The sequence below is a fragment of the Dromiciops gliroides genome, chromosome 3 (assembly GCF_019393635.1).
Source record: "Dromiciops gliroides isolate mDroGli1 chromosome 3, mDroGli1.pri, whole genome shotgun sequence".
In the NCBI taxonomy this organism is placed as follows: Eukaryota; Metazoa; Chordata; class Mammalia; order Microbiotheria; family Microbiotheriidae; genus Dromiciops; species Dromiciops gliroides.
This window is the reverse complement of record NC_057863.1, coordinates 484,852,229-484,873,762: the sequence shown is the minus strand read 5'-3', so window position 1 is coordinate 484,873,762 and position 21,534 is coordinate 484,852,229. Positions and strand designations below refer to the sequence as shown.

At 38.6% G+C, this 21,534-nt stretch overlaps 2 protein-coding genes across 5 annotated transcripts in view; both read right to left on the bottom strand.

Moving 5' to 3' along the window:
• Positions 1–624: 624 nt before the first annotated feature.
• Positions 625–11,336, bottom strand: LOC122750082 (complement C1q and tumor necrosis factor-related protein 9A-like). The gene is made up of 4 exons (XM_043996737.1): positions 11,241–11,336; positions 7,134–7,315; positions 4,908–4,970; positions 625–2,107 (listed from the first exon to the last, which is right to left on the bottom strand). The coding sequence occupies exons 2-4, from the start codon at positions 7,297–7,299 to the stop codon at positions 1,338–1,340; spliced, it is 999 nt and encodes a 332-aa protein (XP_043852672.1). The 5' UTR covers positions 7,300–7,315; positions 11,241–11,336; the 3' UTR covers positions 625–1,337.
• A 4,622-nt stretch (positions 11,337–15,958) lies between these two features.
• Positions 15,959–21,534, bottom strand: part of SPATA13 (spermatogenesis associated 13) — a 153,197-nt gene continuing 147,621 nt past the window's right edge. For all 4 annotated transcript variants that reach the window (XM_043994976.1, XM_043994978.1, XM_043994977.1 and 1 more), the window contains one exon: positions 15,959–20,939. In XM_043994976.1, the coding sequence (XP_043850911.1) occupies positions 20,764–20,939 (176 nt within the window). In that variant the 3' untranslated portion in view covers positions 15,959–20,763. The remainder of the gene's footprint in view (positions 20,940–21,534) is intronic.

Below are 21,534 nucleotides of genomic sequence, written 5' to 3'. Positions count from 1 at the left end.
CTTGCATCTATGAGATCAATTAGTAAGCAATTACTAAGGGCTTGAAAAGTCTGCCAAGGCATAATCCTCCTAAGTAACTCCTAGGAAAGCTCTAAGGTTTAGTAACAAGATATAAATGGATGGAAAAGTCAGAGAAAACATGTGAACCCAGTTCTAGGAACTCCCAGTCTCAAATCACTTAATAGCACCCAAATGTCATCAATTATCATTAAACCAAGTCAATAATCTTTATTTTTTCCTTCCCACTAAAACATATATAAATATAAATATGAATTTAAATAAACATATGGAGATATGAAGCTTTCAAACTATGGAAAAACAAAAGTAGTCCAAAAAACTTCTTTGAACATGCATGTATATGTGTATATTTGTGCATGTGTATGTATATACACATATGCACACATGTATATATGTGCACACCCACATATATACATGTATATGCATATGTGCATATACCTATATTTGTATATGTATATATCCATACATATACCATGTCATTGTCACCATTCTTCTATTTAAAAGAAGAAACGTAAAAGTCCCATCAAAAGCTACATTGGTTTGTTCAGAAAATGTCAATGGGGAGAAACCTTAAACAAACGACAATAGACAATAACTGTGCAAGACTCTAAATTTATTCTTGGGGGAAAGCAATTGACAGTTATGACCATTGCTAAGAATTAGCCTCCTGGTTTTGCCTCTCCACACATGTTGGTGCCAATTACAAACACTGATACTGAGTAGAAAAAAAAGCTGGTAACAAAGAAGGTACCTACAGATCAAGTAATGGCTCTGAAAAAGTTGTGGCATATGAATGTAATGGAATACTATTGTGCCATGAGACAATGAATATTAGGAATTCAGAGAAGCATGGGAAGATGTATGTGAATGGTGACAGAATGAAGTAAGCAGAACCATTGAATTGAACATTGAATGCAGTAATATAAACAAAAGCAACACTTAAAGACAGCCAAATTTTGAGTAATTAAATAATATGTAATCTTGGCATGAGAGAATATATGTTGAAACACACACACTTTCATCCCCTCAGTAAAAGTGGTATGGTGGGGGTGAGGGGGAGGCAAAATGTTACCTGTATTCTCTCTCACACACATGGTCACTGCATTTATTATTTTTGGTTGACTGCTTTTTAAACATTAGAAGAGAAACTCAGTGAGAAAGGGAAAGTTGGGAAGACTAATGTGAAAACAAAAAATATCAATAAAACAATTGAAAAAAATTAATGTCATGGAGATAGTAAGTTAAAAATCACTAAGTATCAACCCCAAACTATATAGCATCATACAAAAATGGTAGGAAATGTGGGCTTTTCTAGCTGACTAATCTCTAAATAGAAGGAAACCTGTGAATGTTGTGTCATCATCTGCATCAGCAAACAAGCCATTAAACTTTTCTCCTCCAGTCACTTGCATCCATACCTCATCTCCAAGCTTCAACTCAAGGATTATGCCCCCAGAGGCCTGGTCCTCATTGCCATGATAGCCATCTTTAGTATGTAGCACTTTGACCCCATTTTTAACTAAAGATACATTTATATTTCTGGAGAAAACAGTGATGTGGTAAGTGAAGTAATATACTCCATCATAATGGCAAGTGAATTTTCCATTAGTTGAATTATAATGATTCTGTTTGTTATAAAGGATTTTGTCAAACTTAATGGGCAAATTCGAAGAGGGAAATTTGGTAAAAACAGTAAGACCCACAGTAAAAGCACTTTTTGGTGAGATTGGGGGATCACCAGTTTTCCCTTTTTCTCCTCGATCTCCTTTCCAGCCCCTTATTCCTTGGGTTCCTGGCTCACCCCTTGGACCCATGGGACCAACATCTCCTACAGGGCCCGGCATTCCAATGGGACCAACAGGGCCAGGCAAACCAATATCTCCAGTTGGTCCAACTTCGCCCTTTATCCCTTTTGGTCCAATCGGACCCACATCACCCTTAGCTCCCTTTCGTCCTTGTAGCCCGATCTCTCCTTTTTGACCTTTGTCCCCCATGGGACCAATAAATCCTTTTGGTCCATATTTTCCAGGCCATCCTCTCTGTCCTTGTTCACCTTTGTTCCCTTTTGCTTCAACTTTTCCATCTGCTCCTAAATACAGGAAGAAAAAAACCACCAGATTATTTGTGAAACATTTCATTTTTAAAAGAAAGCCTTTATTTTTCTACTTAGAAACAGTGTGGCACAGGCAGAGCACAGAAGTTGGAACTAGACATACACTCAAATCTGTCTTTGACATGTAAAAAAGAAACTGGAAAGCCTCTCTTGGCAAAGAAACCAACCTTTATTAAGAGAAACAAAAGTGGGGGCAGCTAGGTGGCGCAGTGGATAGAGCAACAGCCCTGGAGTCAGGAGGACCTGAGTTCAAATCCGGACTCATTCACTTAATACTAGCTGTATGACCCTGGGCAAGTCACTTAACCCCAATTGCCTCACACACACACACACAAACAAAAAACAAAAACAAAGAGAAACAAAAGTGAGGTCTACAATCCACCAAGTACAGTCTGAGACCCTGAGATACAGAATTTATAGGTCTCTTCATTCATATGTGGTGCAACAATGTCCTCTGGAAGCTGATTCATGTAAGATTGCATTTTACAGGTCACTATGTCCCAACTTTGTGACATCCTAACTTTGTACTTTCCATGATGTCTCAATCAGCCCTTTACAGGACTTTCTTACTTGATCATTATAAAGATTAATAGGTATGATTATTATGGTCACATATTTCACATACATACTTTATGATGATTTAGTTACATTTCTACAGTTATCTAATACAGGAATTTCCCTAGAACCACTACATAGTTTGGTTATACATAGGTTTTGTGTGGTTTTTTAATTGTTACTATACTCTTACTATAAATCACAGTTATTTCTTATCCTAATGATTACAGCTGATAAAAGATTAGCAAAGCAATACATACCAAAGGACTTAAGTCATTGATTATTGACCTTTTTCCTTTCAGACATTTAACTAGCTATAACACTATTGGATAAGTCATATAACCTTTCATAGCTTCAATTTCCTCATCTGTAAAATGGGAGTAGTACTGTTCACCTCTGGGTCTAGAGCTGAAAAAGAAGGTATTGTCTTCGACAGAAGATTGGATTTTCTTTGGAAAACTGAGTTCAGAAAGAATTTGGAGATCAACCTTCTAAAGAGAAAAGGGGATTTCCTGAGCAGTGCTATCTCTCAGAGAAAGAAGAGGAGCACTCTTGAGTTCTTCACATAAGAGAACAAAGTTAATGTCAAGGAGTGGAACAACAGATCTGGACCTTGCTACTTCCTCCATTATAATAAACGATTTACAAAGTGGAAGACCAATAAAAAAGGGAACCACCTATTCAAAATCTGTCAGTCTTCTAGGAGATGGGGGAGTCTAGGCTATGAGGGGCACAATGGCTCTTAGGGGAAGACTGTGAGGACTCTGCTAGAAATCTAAGGATACAGAAGAATGTCAAAAGGTTATCATAATAGCCACCCTAAGTTCAATTCTCTTATGAGGAGAATTGGACGGCTATTCCGACTGTCTTAAATATTTTCTATACTGTTTAAGGATGCTTGAGAATCCTTTGAGTCCCTTTTTTTTTAATGGACAAGTGAGTTCTTTTCATGTTATATGTTTTCTGGAGGGTCAAAATAAAAGGCTGTCCTAGCTACATATACATGTATTACATTGAATGTTTGTACAAGATTAAGGACCTTTTGACTTACATTTTGTTAAACCTAAACATAGGCTATATTGAAGCTGTTCTTGGAGATTCCTTGGGGCAGAATCAAGGAAAAAAGAGAAGGAGAAAAATGTCATTTTTGGAGACCCTATTTGAGCGCAGAGGCTTAGACGTTAGGGGGAGGGACTGGGTGATGACTACATAAAGATGAACAATAACACAAATCCTATCATTAAAGAGCCAATAAACCAATATGGTTTGATATGGTGTGATACCTAGCATATTGTGACAAGGGCGACTAGGTGGCACCATAGTGCACATAACTATGGGCCTGGATTCAGAAAGACCTGAGTTCAGATACACTTCCTAGCTGTGTGACCCTGGCCAAATCACTTAACCTTGTTTGCCTGTTTTCTCATCTTTTAAATGAACTGGAGAAGGCAAAGGCAAATCACTCTCATATCTTTGCCAAGAACACTCAAAATAGGGTCACAAAGAATCAGACGAGACTGAAATGACTGAACAACAAACAACAAAAATATTTCGATGGAGCAAAAGAGATCCAAGAAAAATATTTTAGGAAAACTTGATGAAAAAATGAGACTTGAGCTGGACTTTGATGGAAGGGAAATATTGAGGCAGAATTTCTACCTAATGCAATACAGGTTTGAGGAAATACAATGGCCATACCAATTAACATAACCCTGAAAGTAACTAACAGTCAAGAATTTATGTACAGAAATGATTTCGATTCCTATTTATCCTTTTTTTTATAAATAGAGAAACTAAATTAATGGCACTACTGGGATTAAGTAACAACTCTTACCTTTTACTCAACTGTTTTGACCTTTAAATAGCATTAACTGGGGCATATAGGTGGTACAGTAGACAAACCACTGGCCCTGGATTCAGGAGGACCTGAGTTCAAATCCAACCTCAGACACTTGACACTTACTAGCTGTGTGACCCCAGGCAAGTCATTTAACCCTCATTGTCCCGCAAAAAAACAAAACAAAACAAAAAACCCACAACTGTTCCAAAGTGCTTTGAATTCCTTTTAGTGCCTACCACAATATAGTCTTATACAGAACAAATACCTAATAGTCAATAAGTATTTATAAGTGCCTACTATGTGCTGGGCACTGTGCTAAATGCATTGATTGAGAGTACAGGGTGAGAATATTTCTACATTAGCAAAAAACAATTTTCCGACCTTGTTCTCCTTTTTCTCCATTTATGCCATCTCTCCCTGGGTTCCCGGGAAGTCCTATTTCACCTATGTGAGGGGGGAAAGCACATAACTTAAGCAATAAATTCGTCTCTTGAATGGAATTTAACATTAGAACTAATTATTGGGGAAAAAATAACTAATCATTGACCTTTCCTTATAGATGTAGATGTAAATATAGATAAGTAATTGTGCATATATATATATATACATATACATATATATGGATACAGATGTCCCTCAGTCTAGTCATGTTCTAATCTTTCTTCCAGAAATCTAGATATAGAAATATGGAAGTAGGGAATCACCAGGGCTCTCTGTGCTATGCAGAAATAAAAAAAGATAAATGGGATAATTTCCCCAAGAACCATCAATAAAGAATCCATGGAAATATGTCTAACATTATTGCACTATATAACCTATATCAGATTGCTTGCCATCTTGGGAGTGGGGAGAGAAGGGAGGAAAGGAGAAAAACAATTGGAACTCAAAATCTTATAAAAAATGAATACTCAGGGGCACCTAGGTGGTGCAGTGGATAGAGCACCGGCCCTGGAGTCAGGAGGACCTGAGTTCAAATCTGACCTCAGACACTTAACACTTACTAGCTGTGTGACCCTGGGCAAGTCGCTTAACCCCAATTGCCTCACTAAAAAAAAATGAATACTGAAAACTATCTTTACATGTGGTTGGAAAAAATAAAATACTATTTACAAAAATAAAACCATGGGATAGTAGGAAGGGTATAGCAAATGTGAATGGTCTGTCACACAGTAGGCACAATTGGAAATAATCTTTTCTTGGGAACCACAGCAGTATTACTGTCAAATAATGTATATATAGTCAAATGGTTGAAAACAAAGTATTTCCATCATTTTCCTTCCATTTCCACCAGACCTGTTCCCCAGCAAAGGGGAACATCTATTTTCTTACTGTTGAGCTTTAGATGTGTCATGTATTCCAAGCCACTATAAATAGAAGGAAGAATTCTGGAAGGACCTTGTTTAGGAAGGGGAAGTGACAGCTAAGGTAGCAGGGATATGATTCTTCACCATTGTGATAGAGATGAAAATTTCAAATAGATCAGAGACATATTGATCCCGGCTATTTCATTTGGGGTTAACGTTAATACTTTAATGAAGAGGAGAAGCCACACAAGAATAAACTGGAACAACACCACCAAACTGAAGGGTGAAATAGGCTATTGAGCAACCAAATGGTATTGGCAGCTACAAGCACCTGTGAATGATAAAGGTACAATTACATTGAATCAGTGCAATGAAGATAGGACAGTCTTCTTTCTATGACAAAGAGCTAGACCAATGCCAGTCGAGTATCAGCAAGTATACATAGGATCCTAATGTAGAGGAAGAAACCTGGTGCTTGCCTTCATTGGAGCGCTAACCAGGCATTACTCTGAGTCATGAATACTGTGTATGTCCCTGGGGAGGGTTTGAACACTGGAAAGAGGGGGAGCCTGAGTTTTTCCTTCTTATGAGGTAGGTAGAGCACATAGGGTAATACTATGAGTCTGGAGAACTGCATAAGTTTCTTTAGGAAAGGGGATACGCAACAGAAAGAAGAGGGGGAAGTTGCCTTTCTGTAGGCTAAAGTGGGAGTCCTTTCTGTATTATTGTGCTGAATAAAACCTGCTCTGTTTAATGCCTTGTGATCAGAGTGCTAGTAAAGGAGAATTGATGGCCACTCTTTACAGAAGTGCCATATACTGAAAGTTTCAGGTGTCACTTAGGTGGGGGGAAGATAAGACAAATTAATGATATAAGTGATTTTGTGGCCACTCTTTGGGGGAGCATATGATATTTAAAACCTCAGGTTTCAACTGGGTGATTTGTGTGAAGGCTCCCAAAGTGTGCCCAGGTCCTTCCTTTCAGGATCAAGCTGCTGACAAAGGGTTATAAGTATATTTTAATGGGCTAAGTCATCAAGAGGCCACCTGTGTTTGTTTTAACAAAAAGTGAACAAAGAAAAGGTATGGAGCCATCACACAACTGCCCATTCTGAATATTGTATTACTCCATTTTTTAAAGTAGAAGAAATATAGAGAGGGGTCCAGGTAGTGTTGAACCCAAACTGAAACACAAGTAAAGTAAGAAGTGACTAGACTGACCCATCCCTCCCATTGTGGTGGGCCTCATAGAATGCCTGAAGCCTTGTGCTCCAGGAAAGTGTGGCCATCAGCCAGTAGGATACCTGTGTCCCCTTTGTCACCCTTTGCTCCATCTCGTCCATCCCTTCCAGGTAAGCCATTATGCCCAGGACTCCCAGGAATGCCAGGATGTCCCTGCCTGCAGCTGTCCTGTGAGACTAGGTCTTCTGTGCTGACACCAGCCACCAGTAGGATCCACCAGATTCTCATAGCTTTCAGGTGTGATCTAAAAGAGTCAAATACAATTACGTGGGGAGGAAAACCCATTTTTCCTGTGACCACAGTTCTAGCATTTATTCTTCTTAATTGGCAAGTGGTATTTAAAGAGCCCAAAGAGCTCAAGGTTAAGGCTGACTTTGTGGCTCTTAATCAAGATGGAACTGAGATGAGTTTTTCCTAAACAGGAAGAAAGTTTCTTTAGGTCTGGCCTACCATGGCAACAGAGGAAGGCTCCCAATCCAGAAAGCAAAATAAAAATACAAAGACCTCTCTCCCTCAGTGACTGTTAGTACTAGAGGAGGACTTCTTAACTGATTTTGTGTTGTGAACCCCGCTGGCAATCCAATGAGGCCTATGGACCCCTTTTCAGAATAATATTTTCAACTGCCTTAAATATAGGATTAAGAAGGAAACAAATTATATTGAAAATTATCAAATTAGTTTTAAAAAATATATTCCCTTGTTACAAACCCGTTTCCTTTTTTTTTGTTTTTTGTTGTGTTTTTTTACAAACCCTTTTTCTAAAGTAATTTCTTTCTTTCTCTTCTATTTTAAACATATAAATAACCATAGTTGGCATTTATATGGCATTTAATCATTTGCAAGGTATTCATTAGATACATTTAGATATACTGGTGCCCAGGCAGCTGGCCCGGTATGATGCTGGGATAACACTCAAAGTCTTTCCAGTATGGCAGAACCCATCAAAGCCATACTGCAGAGAATTGTGTTCTAAAGCCCAAGGGATCCCCCAAAGGAGATCAGAGTGGAGGTCATGTGACTGGAGAGAAGGGGATAGAGTTGTAGTAGAAATCATCACAGCAACTGTTTGAGAATGGAAATTGAGGGATAGCTTAGATTTATTTTTTTATTTATTTTATTTTTGGGTGGGGCAATGAGGGTTAAGTGACTTGCCCAGGGTCACACAGCTAGTAACTGTCAAGTGTCTGAGGCTATATTTGAACTCAGGTCCTCCTGAATCCAGGGCCGGTGGTTTATCCACTGCACCGCCTAGTTGCCTCCTTCCACCAAGCTGCCCCCCTTGGGATAGCTTAGATTTAAAGATGATTCCAAGGCTTGGAAAGTATGGTGGTGCCCCTGATAGAAATAGGACATTTGGGAAGACTGGCAAGGTGTTTGAAGAAAAAGATATTGGAAAGGGATTTGAGCTCCACCTCGTGGAAAAAAATGAGCACAACAGGCACCAGTCAAATGCAAACAGTCCCATGCTCTCACTCAAGGTTGTTTCTTTCCTTTCCTTTTTTTTTTTTAAAGGAAATACAGATGTTTCCCATTGAAACCACATACTCATTTGCCGCTCAGGAAATTGGGCTACAGTTCCTTAGAGCCAAGTTTCATGTATGATCTATATCAGCCTTTGTTTTCTAACTCAAAGTGACAGCACCCTGTAAATATCATCTGTCCATCAACCAACTTCCTTGAGTCTTAACGTTTTCCTTCTAATTTTTTAAAAATGGGAGACATTATGAAATGTAGATTAATAATAAAGATCTCCCAAATCATAACTGTATAAAGATCAAGATTAAGGTCATCTCATTCCCCAGCCAAAAAGGAAAAGAAAGCCCACCAACACCCAGCATAATGACAAACACAAGTATAATCCGTGCACCTACCCAGTTCCTTTTGTGTTTTACTGCTGTTATTTACCCCAAGTGACCCATGGATCCTTGTAAATTAAGCTTCCTTGGAAGTTTACCTCACACATCTAACAAAAGAAGTTGGGGGGGGGGAGAAGGAGCTATGAGAGGAACATAGATCAGATGTGGTGTTTAGGCTCTCACACAAGATGTCAACCGGACATCTTAGAAAGTGTGTGCTCTTTTTCACTGGCCTCCATAGAAGCCTTCTTCAGGGTAAATTAGGGTCAATATAAGCCTTTGTCTTCCCTGTGTGATCCCTAGAACTTCAGTGAGGCTTCTAATTGCATTCTTTCAATCCTAGGAAGAAGAAGACAGGACTAGGTTTCACAGCCCAATCCTAGTAAATGCCTCTGCTGGCACAAGGAAATCAGAATTGTCAGAAGAGTTTAATGAAGAAGGTTGGCTGGCCATTTGTCAATCGTCCCATTATTAACAAGTACTCATTGGGCATCTACTGGACACAAGCTATTTGAGGGCACATTTAGGGGAGCACAGTTCCTGTCCTCCAGATGCCTACTGGAAGAGATAGGACCCCAAACTGGAATTAGCATAAGCTCCTAGAAACAAATTCAGTAATTACAAGAACATACTGAGACAAGCGGTGAGTGGGTGGTGCCAGGAATTCGGACACTTTGAAGAAGGTTCCTGACAGACACAAGCCTTTAGCTGTGATGGTTTCCTATCCAAGACAATCTGGGATTGAGACTCCAGAAATGGTGGACTGGGTCAGGAAGTGCAGCAGACTTCATTCTTCCCTCCCGAGTTATTTAATCCAGTTACATTATCTCTAGAATTGACTCATTTGGCCCTTTTTACTAAGCTTCCTGAGTAATTGTCTTTCACTCACTTTAGGCCTTGAGATTAGGGTTTCCAAATGTCTCCCTTTTCTGGGAACAGATCTCACCGATCACTTCCTTACCTGGTTCACTGAATATCCTAGGAAGGGAGTCTGCTTCCTTTCTTTTGAACTGTAGCTCTCCCAACGGCTACAAATATTGGAACTGAATAAACTATAGCAAGTTGCTTATCAAGTCAATTTATTAAACACCCACTATGTGCCAGGACCTGAACTATAGTGCTGGATGTGAAAAGAAAAGCAAAAAAAATTAGTTCCTACTCTTAAAAGGATAGAAGTTTAGTGGGCAGCTAGGTGGTGCAGTGGATAAAGCACCTGCCCTGGATCCAGGAGGACCTGAGTTCAAATCCAGGCTCAGACACTTGACACTTACTAGCTGTGTGACCCTGGGCAAGTCACTTAACCCTCATTGCCCCGAAGGAAAAAAAAGGATAGAAGTTTAATGGGGGAGGCCCCATTCAAACAACCATGTACACACACGACATAGACAGGATAAATGAGAGAGAATTAGAGAGAAGGCACTGGCATTAAGGAAGACTGGAGAAGGCTTCTTTGAGAAGGTGGGATTACTCTCTGACTCATCTTCCTGAGTTCAAATCTGGCCTCAGAGACTATGTGACCCTAGGAAAGTCACTTAACCCTGTTTGCCTCAGTTTCCTCATCTGTAAAGTAAGTTGGAGAAGGAAATGGCAAACCACTCCAGTATTTAATGGAGTCACAAAGAGTCAGACATGACTGAAATGACTCAACAACAACAAAAGGATGACTCTAGTGAGGCAATATGGTATAGTCAAAAAAGAGCTAGCCTCTAGGCCAAGAAGACTTGGGTTGGAGTCCTGTCTCTGACACTTACTGGCTGTGTGACCCTAGGCAAGTCACTTAAGGTCTTGGTGTCCTAGGAATCTCTGATGCTATAAACTGCAGAGAAAGCACCCACCTACATTGCCAGAATATCAGTGAAACCCTATGTCCTGCTCCTAGCCCTATAAGAAATTCTATTCCCATTTATTTCTTGTATTTTATTTTACACAGCTGGAGCCAGGGCTCCCATGCAACTTAGAACTAAATGTACATCCGTGAATGTAAACATGCACATTTTAATGTGCAGCTTCATATAAACACATCGACCTCATGGCTTTCCTGCAAAGTGATTTTTAGCTTCATTCTGTCCCTTTTCCCACTTCACTCGGTCAGAGTGATGGCCAGAGTCTTTCTGCTTCTATCTCCTGGACTTCTCTCCTTCCCTAGAAGTGGTTCCAGGACACTGTCGGTCATGATTTTCTTCCTTTCCACAGCCCTGTAGAAGCCAAATACTTTGCAAATCCGTTACCAGTAAAATGGTCTTTGGGGCCTAGACACAACTAACTAAATCAAAACTGAATTGAAAAGAAACCCTCCCCTCTTCCTACACTTACCTGAAACTCAGTGTCCCAGGCTATATATCCTCAGGTGCCTGTATTGAGGAATCTGTAATCAAGCTCAGTACAATTGAGGCTTCCTGTCAATCTAAATTCCCCCGTGAAAATATTACCGGGAAGGGGAGGGAACAGAATAAGTACAGGATGTTTTGTAAAAGCATCAAAAATCAGGGACAGAGCTAAAATCAGGTAACACCTCCAATCTAGGAGTGACTTATTTTTTCCTTCTTCTTAAAAATCTAATTTTTTTTCTTAAAGAAGAACCCCACCAAACTCAGAGAATAGAAGAGAAATACTAAAATGAAACAAAAGAAGAAGGCATTGAGATAGTCCAAAAATACCTCACTTTTGAAGCCTCTCTGGCAACTAGAAGGTTGCATCTGCTCCAGGCTGATTCCTGCTCCTATTTTTTTTCTCTAGAAACTTCCAATTACCCTAGCCTATTTACTGTTGTTGTTTTTTTATTATTAATAATCTTTTTTTGGGCAGGGCAGTGAGGGTTAAGTGACTTGCCCAGAGTCACACAGCTAGTGTCAAGTGTCTGAGGCTGGATTTGAACTCAGGTCCTCCTGAATCCAGTGAGGTGCTTTATCCACCACAACACCTGGCTGTCTCCCCTCCCCCTCCACATTTTTTCTTTTTTTCCCCAGCCTCTTAATTCTATTGCCTTTCCTCTGTTACTTATTTAGCCTATATATAGCTCACTTTGAATATATTTGTTGTTGCCCCCATTAGATTGTGAGCTCCTTGAGAGTGGAGATTATCTTTTGCCTCTTTTTGTAAGTCCCAGCGCTTTGTACAGTGCTTAGCACATAGTAAATACTTAATAAATATTTATTGAGAATAAAACCACATCCTTTTATCAGGCAAGTCATTCCTTCTTCCTTATTGACTTTCAGTCACACCTCAATTCAATTTTTGAACTTATATGCGTCATCTCTGACACTTTTGTTTCCATGTCAAAGAGATAGTCTTTGATGAAGTCCAAAGAGGCTTTGGTATAAGTATTCTCAAATTTAATAAAATGGAGTTGAGGAGTTAACTTCTCTTGAACTGAGATTTTATAGGGTGGCTTGCTCCTTATTTTTGTAGATAAAGATTCAGAGCTTCCCTTTCCTATCCCTTCCCAAACCCCAAACCCCCGCCCCCAAGATACCCTTTATTTATGAAGGATTACCTGTTACAAAGTCTGGACATGAACATAAGTTTCCCAACAATGGCATAAAATCACTCCCATTTTCAAATTCTCCAAGTCATCTTTGGCAAGAGCACTGGCTAAGGAGTCAGTAACCCTGACTTCAAATCTGGGTATGACCTTAGGCAAGGTCACTATAGGTCCTATAATTTCCCTAGGCCTCAGTTGCTTCTCCTGAAAATTAAGAGAGTTGAGCTGGATGGTCTCTAAGGGTCCTTCTGGCTCTAAGTCCATTATCCTGTGAATTAATTGTCCTATTAACAAAAAGATGGTGACTTATTAAACTTACCACATTTAATACTTGCAAACTGCCATGTCAATTCCCATTTATCAAAGAAGACCATTCGATGATTATGAGCTGTGGTCCACTATGAGGAACATTTCACTGATCTATCCTTGACTTAATGAACCAAAGGTTTTGGATATGCGATAAGTGTGTACTAGCATGTATACATTTGTATATGCTAAGTGGTCCTAATATCAAGTTCCCCATGTCCCCAAAATCTCCCTGGGAAAAACTCCAATTGCTCTCTGGTCTTCTCTTACTTTAAGACCCTTTTGTTCTTGTCACCTTCTCTAGTTCCTGAATGTTTTCTTTTGAAAGGCAGTCTATTTTACTTCTTTGGACTTATTGTGGTGGGCAGCTGGGAGGTACAGTAGATAGAGTCCTGGGCCTGAAGTCAGAAAGATGAGTTCGGTGCCCAAAGGGCTATAGAACTGTGTATACCCTTTGATCCAGCAATACCACTGCTAGGTGTAGATCCTAACAACATCCCAAAAAAGACAAAAAGACCTATTTGTACAAATATATTTATAGCACTTCTGTATTGGCTAAGAATTGGAAATCAAAGGAATGCCCATCAATTGGGGAATGGCTAAACAAGCTGTGATATATGATGGTGATAGAATATTATTGTGCTATAAGAAATGATGAGCAGAATTATTTCAGAAAAACCTGAAAAGACTTGTATGAACTGATGTATAGTGAAGAGAATGCTGTGCACAGAGATAGCAATATTGTTTGATGAAGTACTGTGAAGGACTTAACTATTCCCAACAATACAATAATCTAAGACAATTCCAAAGGATTATCAATGAAACGTACTATCCACCTCCAAAGAAAGAACTGATATTGATGGAACACAGACTGAAGCATGCTATTTTTCACTTTCTTTCATTTTTTTCTTTTATTCAAGTTTTCTTATACAAAATGACTGATATGGTAATGTTTTACATATTTGCAAATGGATAACCTATATCTAATTGTTTCCTGCCTCAGAGAGGAGTAAAGGGAGGGAAGGAAAGAGGGATAAAAAACTGGAAACCAAAACTATAAATAAAAATGTTTATTTTTTTTTTAAAAGAAAGATGAGTTCAAATCTGGCCCGATACTTCTTAACTGTGTGACCCTGGGCAAGTCACTTAACCCTGTTCTCCTCAGTTTTCTCATCTGTAAAATGAGCTAGAATAGGAAATGGCAAACCACTCCAGAATCTTTGCCAAGAAAATCCCAAATAGGGTTGTGAAGAGTTGGAAACTGAACAACCACCTGAATCCAAACAAGACCAGATATGGGGTAATAGATAAACAACACTGAATTCTGAATCAGAAGCTCCATGTTTGAATTTCTGATGATGTCTGAGTGTGCAAATAATTTTTCTTCATATGTTTCTTAAAATGGAGGTAATAATACTTGCACTGTACTTCATAGAGTTGTCCTAAGCGTTCTAGAAATGGAAGCCAACACTATGACCTAGAAAATGCCATAGAGAGAGGGAGCCCTTCTTTCTACACAAATTCATGGCAAACTATGGAAAATTTACTTAGTGCTTCTGAGATATTAGATATCGGTCTTTATGCGGGAGAGTCCTTATAATTAAATGGATTTGGACTGCTCTTCAATCCCAGGGAATTAGACAACAAGCCTTTACCACAGACAGCCTGCCAGCAATTCCCTAGACAAACACTAGCATCTGGGAAAAACCAAACTATTATGGGAATGGTGGACATCTATTCTCCTTTCATCTCCCTCATTGCAACCTAATGAGTTTGCTTTGCCAAGCTTAAAATACTATGTAAATGCTGGCTATGATTACAATCTACCATAACAGTTTCTTTCATTCTTCACACTTGCTTCTTTGTTTGTTTGGTTTTGTGGGGCAATGAGACTTAAATGACTTGCCCAGGGTCACACAGCTAGTAAGTGTCAAGTGTCTCAGGTTGGACATGAATTCAGGTCCTCCTGAATCCAGGGCTGGTGCTTTATGCAGTGCACCACCTAGCTGTCCCCCCCCACACACACACACATTCACTTTTTTTGTGTGTGTGAGGCAATTGGGGTTAAGTGACTTGCCCAGGGTCACACAGCTAGTAAGTGTCAAATCTCTGAGGCCAGATTTGAACTCAGGTACTCCTGACTCCAGGGCTGGTGCTCTATCCACTGTGCCACCTAGCTGCTCCCACATTCACTTTTAAATGTTGCTGCTACATTTTTCTTTTCTGTCTTTGACCAGAGTGTGCCTGCCTTCAATAGACTTCCTTGCCCTTTGGGACAGATTCTCTTTATTCATTTTCGGTTCCAAGGCCTTTTGCCAATCAGTTCCCACCTATAGCATTCTCTATTCTCATCCCAGTGCCTACCTAGGCTTCTTTATTCAATTCAATAAATATTAAATAATTATCTCAGACAATATGCTAGGTTATCAGGATACATGAAGTAAGACAAGATCACTGTCCTTAAGAAACTTATTATAGGAAGAAATAGGATATTTATATGTTAACTATGATAAAATGTGGTTAATGTCAAGAAGAGGTTCAGAGTACTTTGGGAAATATGAGGGAGAGATCATTTTCAGATGGGAGGAGGGGTCAGGGAAAGCTGCTTTGAGTGCCACCTAAACTGGATTTTGAAGGGATTTCGAAAGGTGGAAAACAGGCAGAATTCATTCTAGTTGTGAGTAAAGCTATGGACATAGGAGGGAATTGCTGGGAGTCCACTTGGGCTTTAAAGTAGAAGCCATGAAAGGAACAATTTGAGACAAAGCTAAAAGATAGTCTGAAATCAGACCGAGGTGTTCTCTGAATGCCAGGATGAGTTGTTTATGATTTTATTTGGTAGGCAATGGGAGACCACAGAAACATTTTTGAGTGTAATATTTCCTACTGCATACTTTAGAGAAAAAAATGGATTAGAGGAGGTAAAAAAATGGAGGAAGACTTGGGTTAGGAGATAATAGACTACAGTGGTAGCAATAGGAATAGAAAGAAAAGATTGGATGTGAGAAATATTTCCTCTCTTCCTTCTCTTTTCCCTCTCCCCCTATTAAACTAGCTTCTTCACAATTTCCTCAGTTCTATTTTTCACCTTCCTATCTCTCTAAGAAAAGTCACATAAGCAAAGTACCTAAAAGGAAAAGAAGTAGTTCATGGGAAAGTCAGGGAAATACTTTTCAAAATTTCTACCCTGTATTTTGAAAGAAGTCACAACTTATATCTTATTAAAATTGCTGGAAACCAGCTTTACAAATTCTTTTATTTTACCATACAGAAGCAAAAATGACAAGAAACGGTAGGCACACATCATTTACAAGAAATGAAATCATTTACATAAAACCACATCAAGAGGAAATAAATTTTATAATACACCACTTCAGCTCAAATATATAACCAAGTTCCAGCAATTCTGTACATCATACCTTAGCTGTCAACAGCTAATTCATCTGTTTTGAAGCTGTTACTTGATTTACATGGGCAACATCACTTCAGTGTAAAATAATGAGTTAACATTTACATGATGAAAGTTACAAAAAAATACTTGGCAAACTATGTAAGCAAGTCGTACAGCTACTGCTAATATTTACATAGTGATAGTTACTAAATTACAGAATCAGTTAGAAGGCAGGCATTTCCTCAAGACAAATGCCAATGTCTAGAAAAGGGCCAAAGATGATACTGACAAGTCTTAGCTATGCCTAAGGACATTGGAACCAAAAACTAAAGCAGTGGTCTTTTGCAAAGACTAATTATGGTTTATTTTTACTGTTTTGTCCTGAGCTCCCTCCTTCACTGCCTATTGGAGAAGAAAATCGATAGACAAGGGAAAGTATAAGCTATTTGCAGAATAATCTTATAATAAAAAGTTTGTCACCTGAAACCTTCAGAGATTGAGGGCTGCCTAATCAAACATTCTGATAAACTGGGAGTTAAGGTATGTTTCTCCAGCTATTCCAGTATACTATTGTTTGTCTTTCAACCTACAAGGTGATACCTGGATTTAAAGACAATGGAAACTGTGATTGTAACAAAAGCCTGGTGAGGCAGAGATCTATTTCCCCTGTCCCCAAATCTCCCAAACCACCACAACTAGACTCTAATAATTCTGCTCTAAATTTCTGCTAATTACTGCTCTAATCTAAATTTATTGGTATATTAATTAACATTGTGGGGGATCTTTGGAAAGGCTGATACATAGAGTTATCTGCTTGGTTAAAGTACCAGAAAACAAAGAATTTACAGGAATGTGTAATATGTCCCAAATTTTTAATATAATGTAGCAATAGTTTTGCCATTGTTCCATGACAAGAAAAATTTACTCAAGGAGAATGGCCCTTCATGGACAAAAGAGTATTGTTCTTTTAAGTCAACACAGGGTTAATATTTATTCCACAGACAAGGAACTTGGCTTTGCCTGAGCTATGTATAACAAGGCACATCAACACTCACTGTCATCATATGGTGGCAAAATACTTTAGCTACCAAGTTGGGAAAGTAAAAAAAAAAATCAGATTCACTGAAATCTAAAGTTGTATTGTTAGAGGCTCCATATATGTTTTTGGCAATTGTATTTGCCTTGTTGTTGTTGTCATTGTTGTTCACAGTTCACACACCAAGAACCCTTTTTTCCTTACTAGGGATTTGGAAATCACAGTAAATAACTGAGCAATTGCTAATATTCTTCTGCAAGGTGATTGGATATTTTTAATATGATAAATGGATCCCAGAGAGGTTAAGTGACTTGTCTCTCATCAGACAAGTAATAAGTGACAGAAGCCAAAAGCTCTGAGTTCTTGACTCAGGCTCTGCTACTTATCCCAGCAAGTCATTTAACTTTTCTGGATCTGGACTTCCTCATTTGTAAGTGGAACTCATCTCAAAGGTTCCTTCCTACTCTAAAATTCTACTTCAAGCCTTTCTTTCTGTCAAAAGTTGTCATTTCAAAGGACTGGCCCAATTTTCCAGTTACTGAGTTCTGAAAAGACATGAACAATAATATGGTCCATAATTATGATTTCATCAGTCTAGGGGGCTCCCAGGAGAAGAAATATCTTAGACCAATTCAGGTCAGCATCTTTTCCACAACTTAAAAGTCTTAGAGAGTTACCTAGAGTACTGAGAAATAAAATGACCTGCCCAAGGTCATGTAGCCAATATGTGTCAGAGGCAGGACCTGAACCCAAGTCTTCTTGGATCTGAGTCCAGTTCTCTACTCATTATACTATACTGCCTCCCATGAGCAATATAAGATGAAATACATTAAAATAGTTAGTCTCCTTTAACACTTACTATACAATACATAAAGAAGAGTTACCCTTGAATCTCTCTTTTAGGTTGTTTTTGGAGAAATTCACGTACATAATCCATATCTTGAGACTTGCTTTCTTTCTTCTTTTCTCTCCCATTTAAAATGTAACTTATCCAAGGAAGAGAAATTAGCAAATACAAAAGGACACTTGATCCTTTCAATCCTTTTAGAACTCAAACATATATTATTCAAAATCCAAGCCACATGAACCCAGGCTTATGTGTGCCAACCACCATCTTATTCTTCTTTGAGATACCAATCTTTGGGAATGCTTGAAAACCCCTGGATATCTCAATAGGGCTCGTCTAGGGAAAACATGCAGCCAAATGATTCAGACTCTGTTCAGATTCATTGGGGATGAATTTGAATTGGCACAATAACTTTCCCAGATGGAAGGAGATCTGTATTTGAACTAAAACTGGACTCAATCAACTTATTTCCCCAAATTCATTCTTTTCTATTTGGAAGACTGTGGAGGTAGAAGAGCTGGAAGTCAGTATTTTGGATGCAGCAGGGTAAGTTTTATAGAAGTGTTCAAGATTTGCAGAGAAAACATATTGGTTCATTAAGCTTTTGATATTAAAAAAGAAAACTCTTTAAAGTTTTTAAAAATTGAATTTTCATTCACAAATATAATACCATCAAATAATTCCATGGACTACCCCAAGGCAATTCTGTCATATAACATGAACAAGCTGTTAAAAATTGCTGATTAATATACACTCCACTTAGCACAGACAGATCACTATAGTTATTGCTAATGGGCACATCAAAGGTATATTAAGTTTTCAAAATTCAACATTCTTTTTTAAAAAAAGGCTTGTTAGTAAAAAGGCCAATTGTACAAACATAATTAAAACTGAAGTGCCTATTTTTTTAAGACACACTGGCACAAATACTTACTGATAACTTTTTTTTTTAAGCACCAGCTTCTACCTCAGGCTGACATAGAGTAACCACAGGAATTCTAACTAGTGAACAAGACCTCCTAAATATAAACCATCAAAAGTATCACAATAATATAGTGAACAAATACTTTTCCATTAAAGTTTTACATAAGTATCATAAAGATATCATTAGGGAGACTTCATACCCAATCCTCTTGCGGTTGCTCTTTCCCACCAGCTGGCCTCCTTCAGAAACACCAGACTTAGTGAGGAGGAGGCTTGGAGAGCTACCTTCTGTAAGACCTGAATACATTGCTTGTCCTTAAATCAATCTGCTCTTATTCTCAGAGTATACCTGTTAGAAACAGTTGAACAATCTGACAAGAAGACATTACCATAAATATACTTTTAGAAAACAAATGCATTAACTATATAACATAAGGTTCTCTCCTCCAGTGTGCTAAGAAAATGAAAGTGGCAAGCATCTTCAAACTTTTGAAGAGTCTGTCATAAGAGATTTTTTAAAAATCACTTTTATTAAAATTCATATAGTTACCTACAGATACCAGCTTAGTTGGTAAAAGGGAAAAGGAAAGATAAATGCACCAAACTACCATTCTCCATGTCTTATATTTTGTCAATGTCTCCCCTAAGAAGGATTAATCTTCAGAAATATGTTGTCACTTTCATGAAGGAAGATTGAGGCACAAGATCAAAACCTACCTCAAAAGCCCAAGCGAACACTTCCCTTGGCCATTTCATACCTTTCTAGCTGAATGGGTGTAATTTGGGGGTTTGATTTGTGGGAATGCATGGGAGGAAAAAAAAACTGCTGGAAGAAGTACATGGATATTTACACATTCACATTATTATTATAAAAAAGAAAATATAAAAACAGGTATATGTAACTGGTAGAAGGAACCTCATAGATCTGATTGTGGGGCAAGAATTGATTTCTGCATGCTAAATTCTATAATACATGCAGAAGAATAGGTAATTTGAGCAAAAATGAACTCAACAGGACCTGGGTCTTCTCATTTCCTTCCTTGAAAGCAGCAGGACCTTCTGAACACTTTGGTCAAGTTCAAGTTATTGCTGCCATTTGATTCAACAATAGCCTTTTATTTTTCTCCTAGCCTGCAAGAGAATGAATCTGTGCACCATGTCCCACTACCATTTGGGAAATTTTTGGAAGTACAGAAATCAACAGGAAGGTCCTTGGCCTTCTTCTGCAGCTATGAATGGGTGATATGAGGTTAACAGATACCTTGGCGGAAAACAAAAGCTTCCCTTAGATACCAGTGAACACATGACAAGAAGAAATCTTTCAGTTCTAGAGATGATTTCCCTCAAAACCAAGCATGGTGTTGGGAATGTAACAATGGTCCTCCAAAGCTAGTCACACTTTGGGACAAGCTGAAAAAACAAGTCCTTGGATCTTCACCTTTGAAACTGCAACAACTTCTCTGGTCACTAATGAACATGCTCATCATTAGCAATGCTTGTTTGGTAGAATCAACAATTGCTTTAGAGCATGTCACAGATCCCCAAGTCTCTGGTCAATTCAAAGCAGAAAGAATATGAAGGGTTCCAATTCAACAGGCCATTATTAAGTGCCTATAATGCAAGCAAGTCTTATGACTGTGCATCACGGCCTTCTTCTACTCTCCAAGAAGTTCCTGGAAGAAGGTGAGCTGAAGTCCTCCTCTCTCTTTCACTGATCCCTAGCAAAGATGATCTTTAGCATTGGGTCCAAGAGGAATTTCAAATAGAGGAAATGAAAGAACATGTTTCTTCTCCATACAAAGCCCCTGCCAGCAGGGAGATGGTGGGTTTGTTTGTTGGGGTTTTTTTTTTTCATTTCTTGAATGGGGTGAGTTTATTGAAGGTGTGCCAAAAGAGAGATGGCTTTCTCTTAGGTTCTGCCAGGGCAAAAACTTGTTGTTGAGGAATGCTGGTAGGCACTGTGATGTGGCGTTGGTGAATAGGATGTAAGCTTTGATGGGGAGGAGGCACAGAACACCCATTATAGCCTAAAGCAGGGAAATGTGGAGAAGATAATTTAATCATCGTTTATGAACCAAAAGACAAAATACCAAAATCTCTTGACCCCCATGGCTACAATGACCACATCTGTGCAGATAACTCCTAAATCATATCTCCAATCTCAACTGCTCATTCAGAATTTCAGTCCCCTATTTTCCAATTATCTTTCGGATATCTCCAATTGGATGGCCTGCTAGCACCACAGATTTAACATGACCAAAACTAAGTTCATGATTTCCATCTATGAATATGTCTCTCCCCCTAAATTCTCTCCTTCTAATGATACCATTACTGTCTCAGCTACCTACGTTTGTAACCTAAGAATTAACTTTGAGTTTTATCTGCTACTTATTTTATATCCAATTTGTAGTCAAGTTCATGCTCTCACCTCTGTAATATCTTGAACGTTCCCCACCCTCTCAACCTTCTATCTACTCTTCCTGTCAACGTACTAATTTAGGTTAACATCCATTCTGGACTATACTATCTTGTAATAGCTTTCTCTTTGTTTATTTTTGTTTTTTGTTTTTTTTTGTGTGTGTGCAAGGCAATTGGGGTTAAGTAACTTGTCCAGGGTCACAC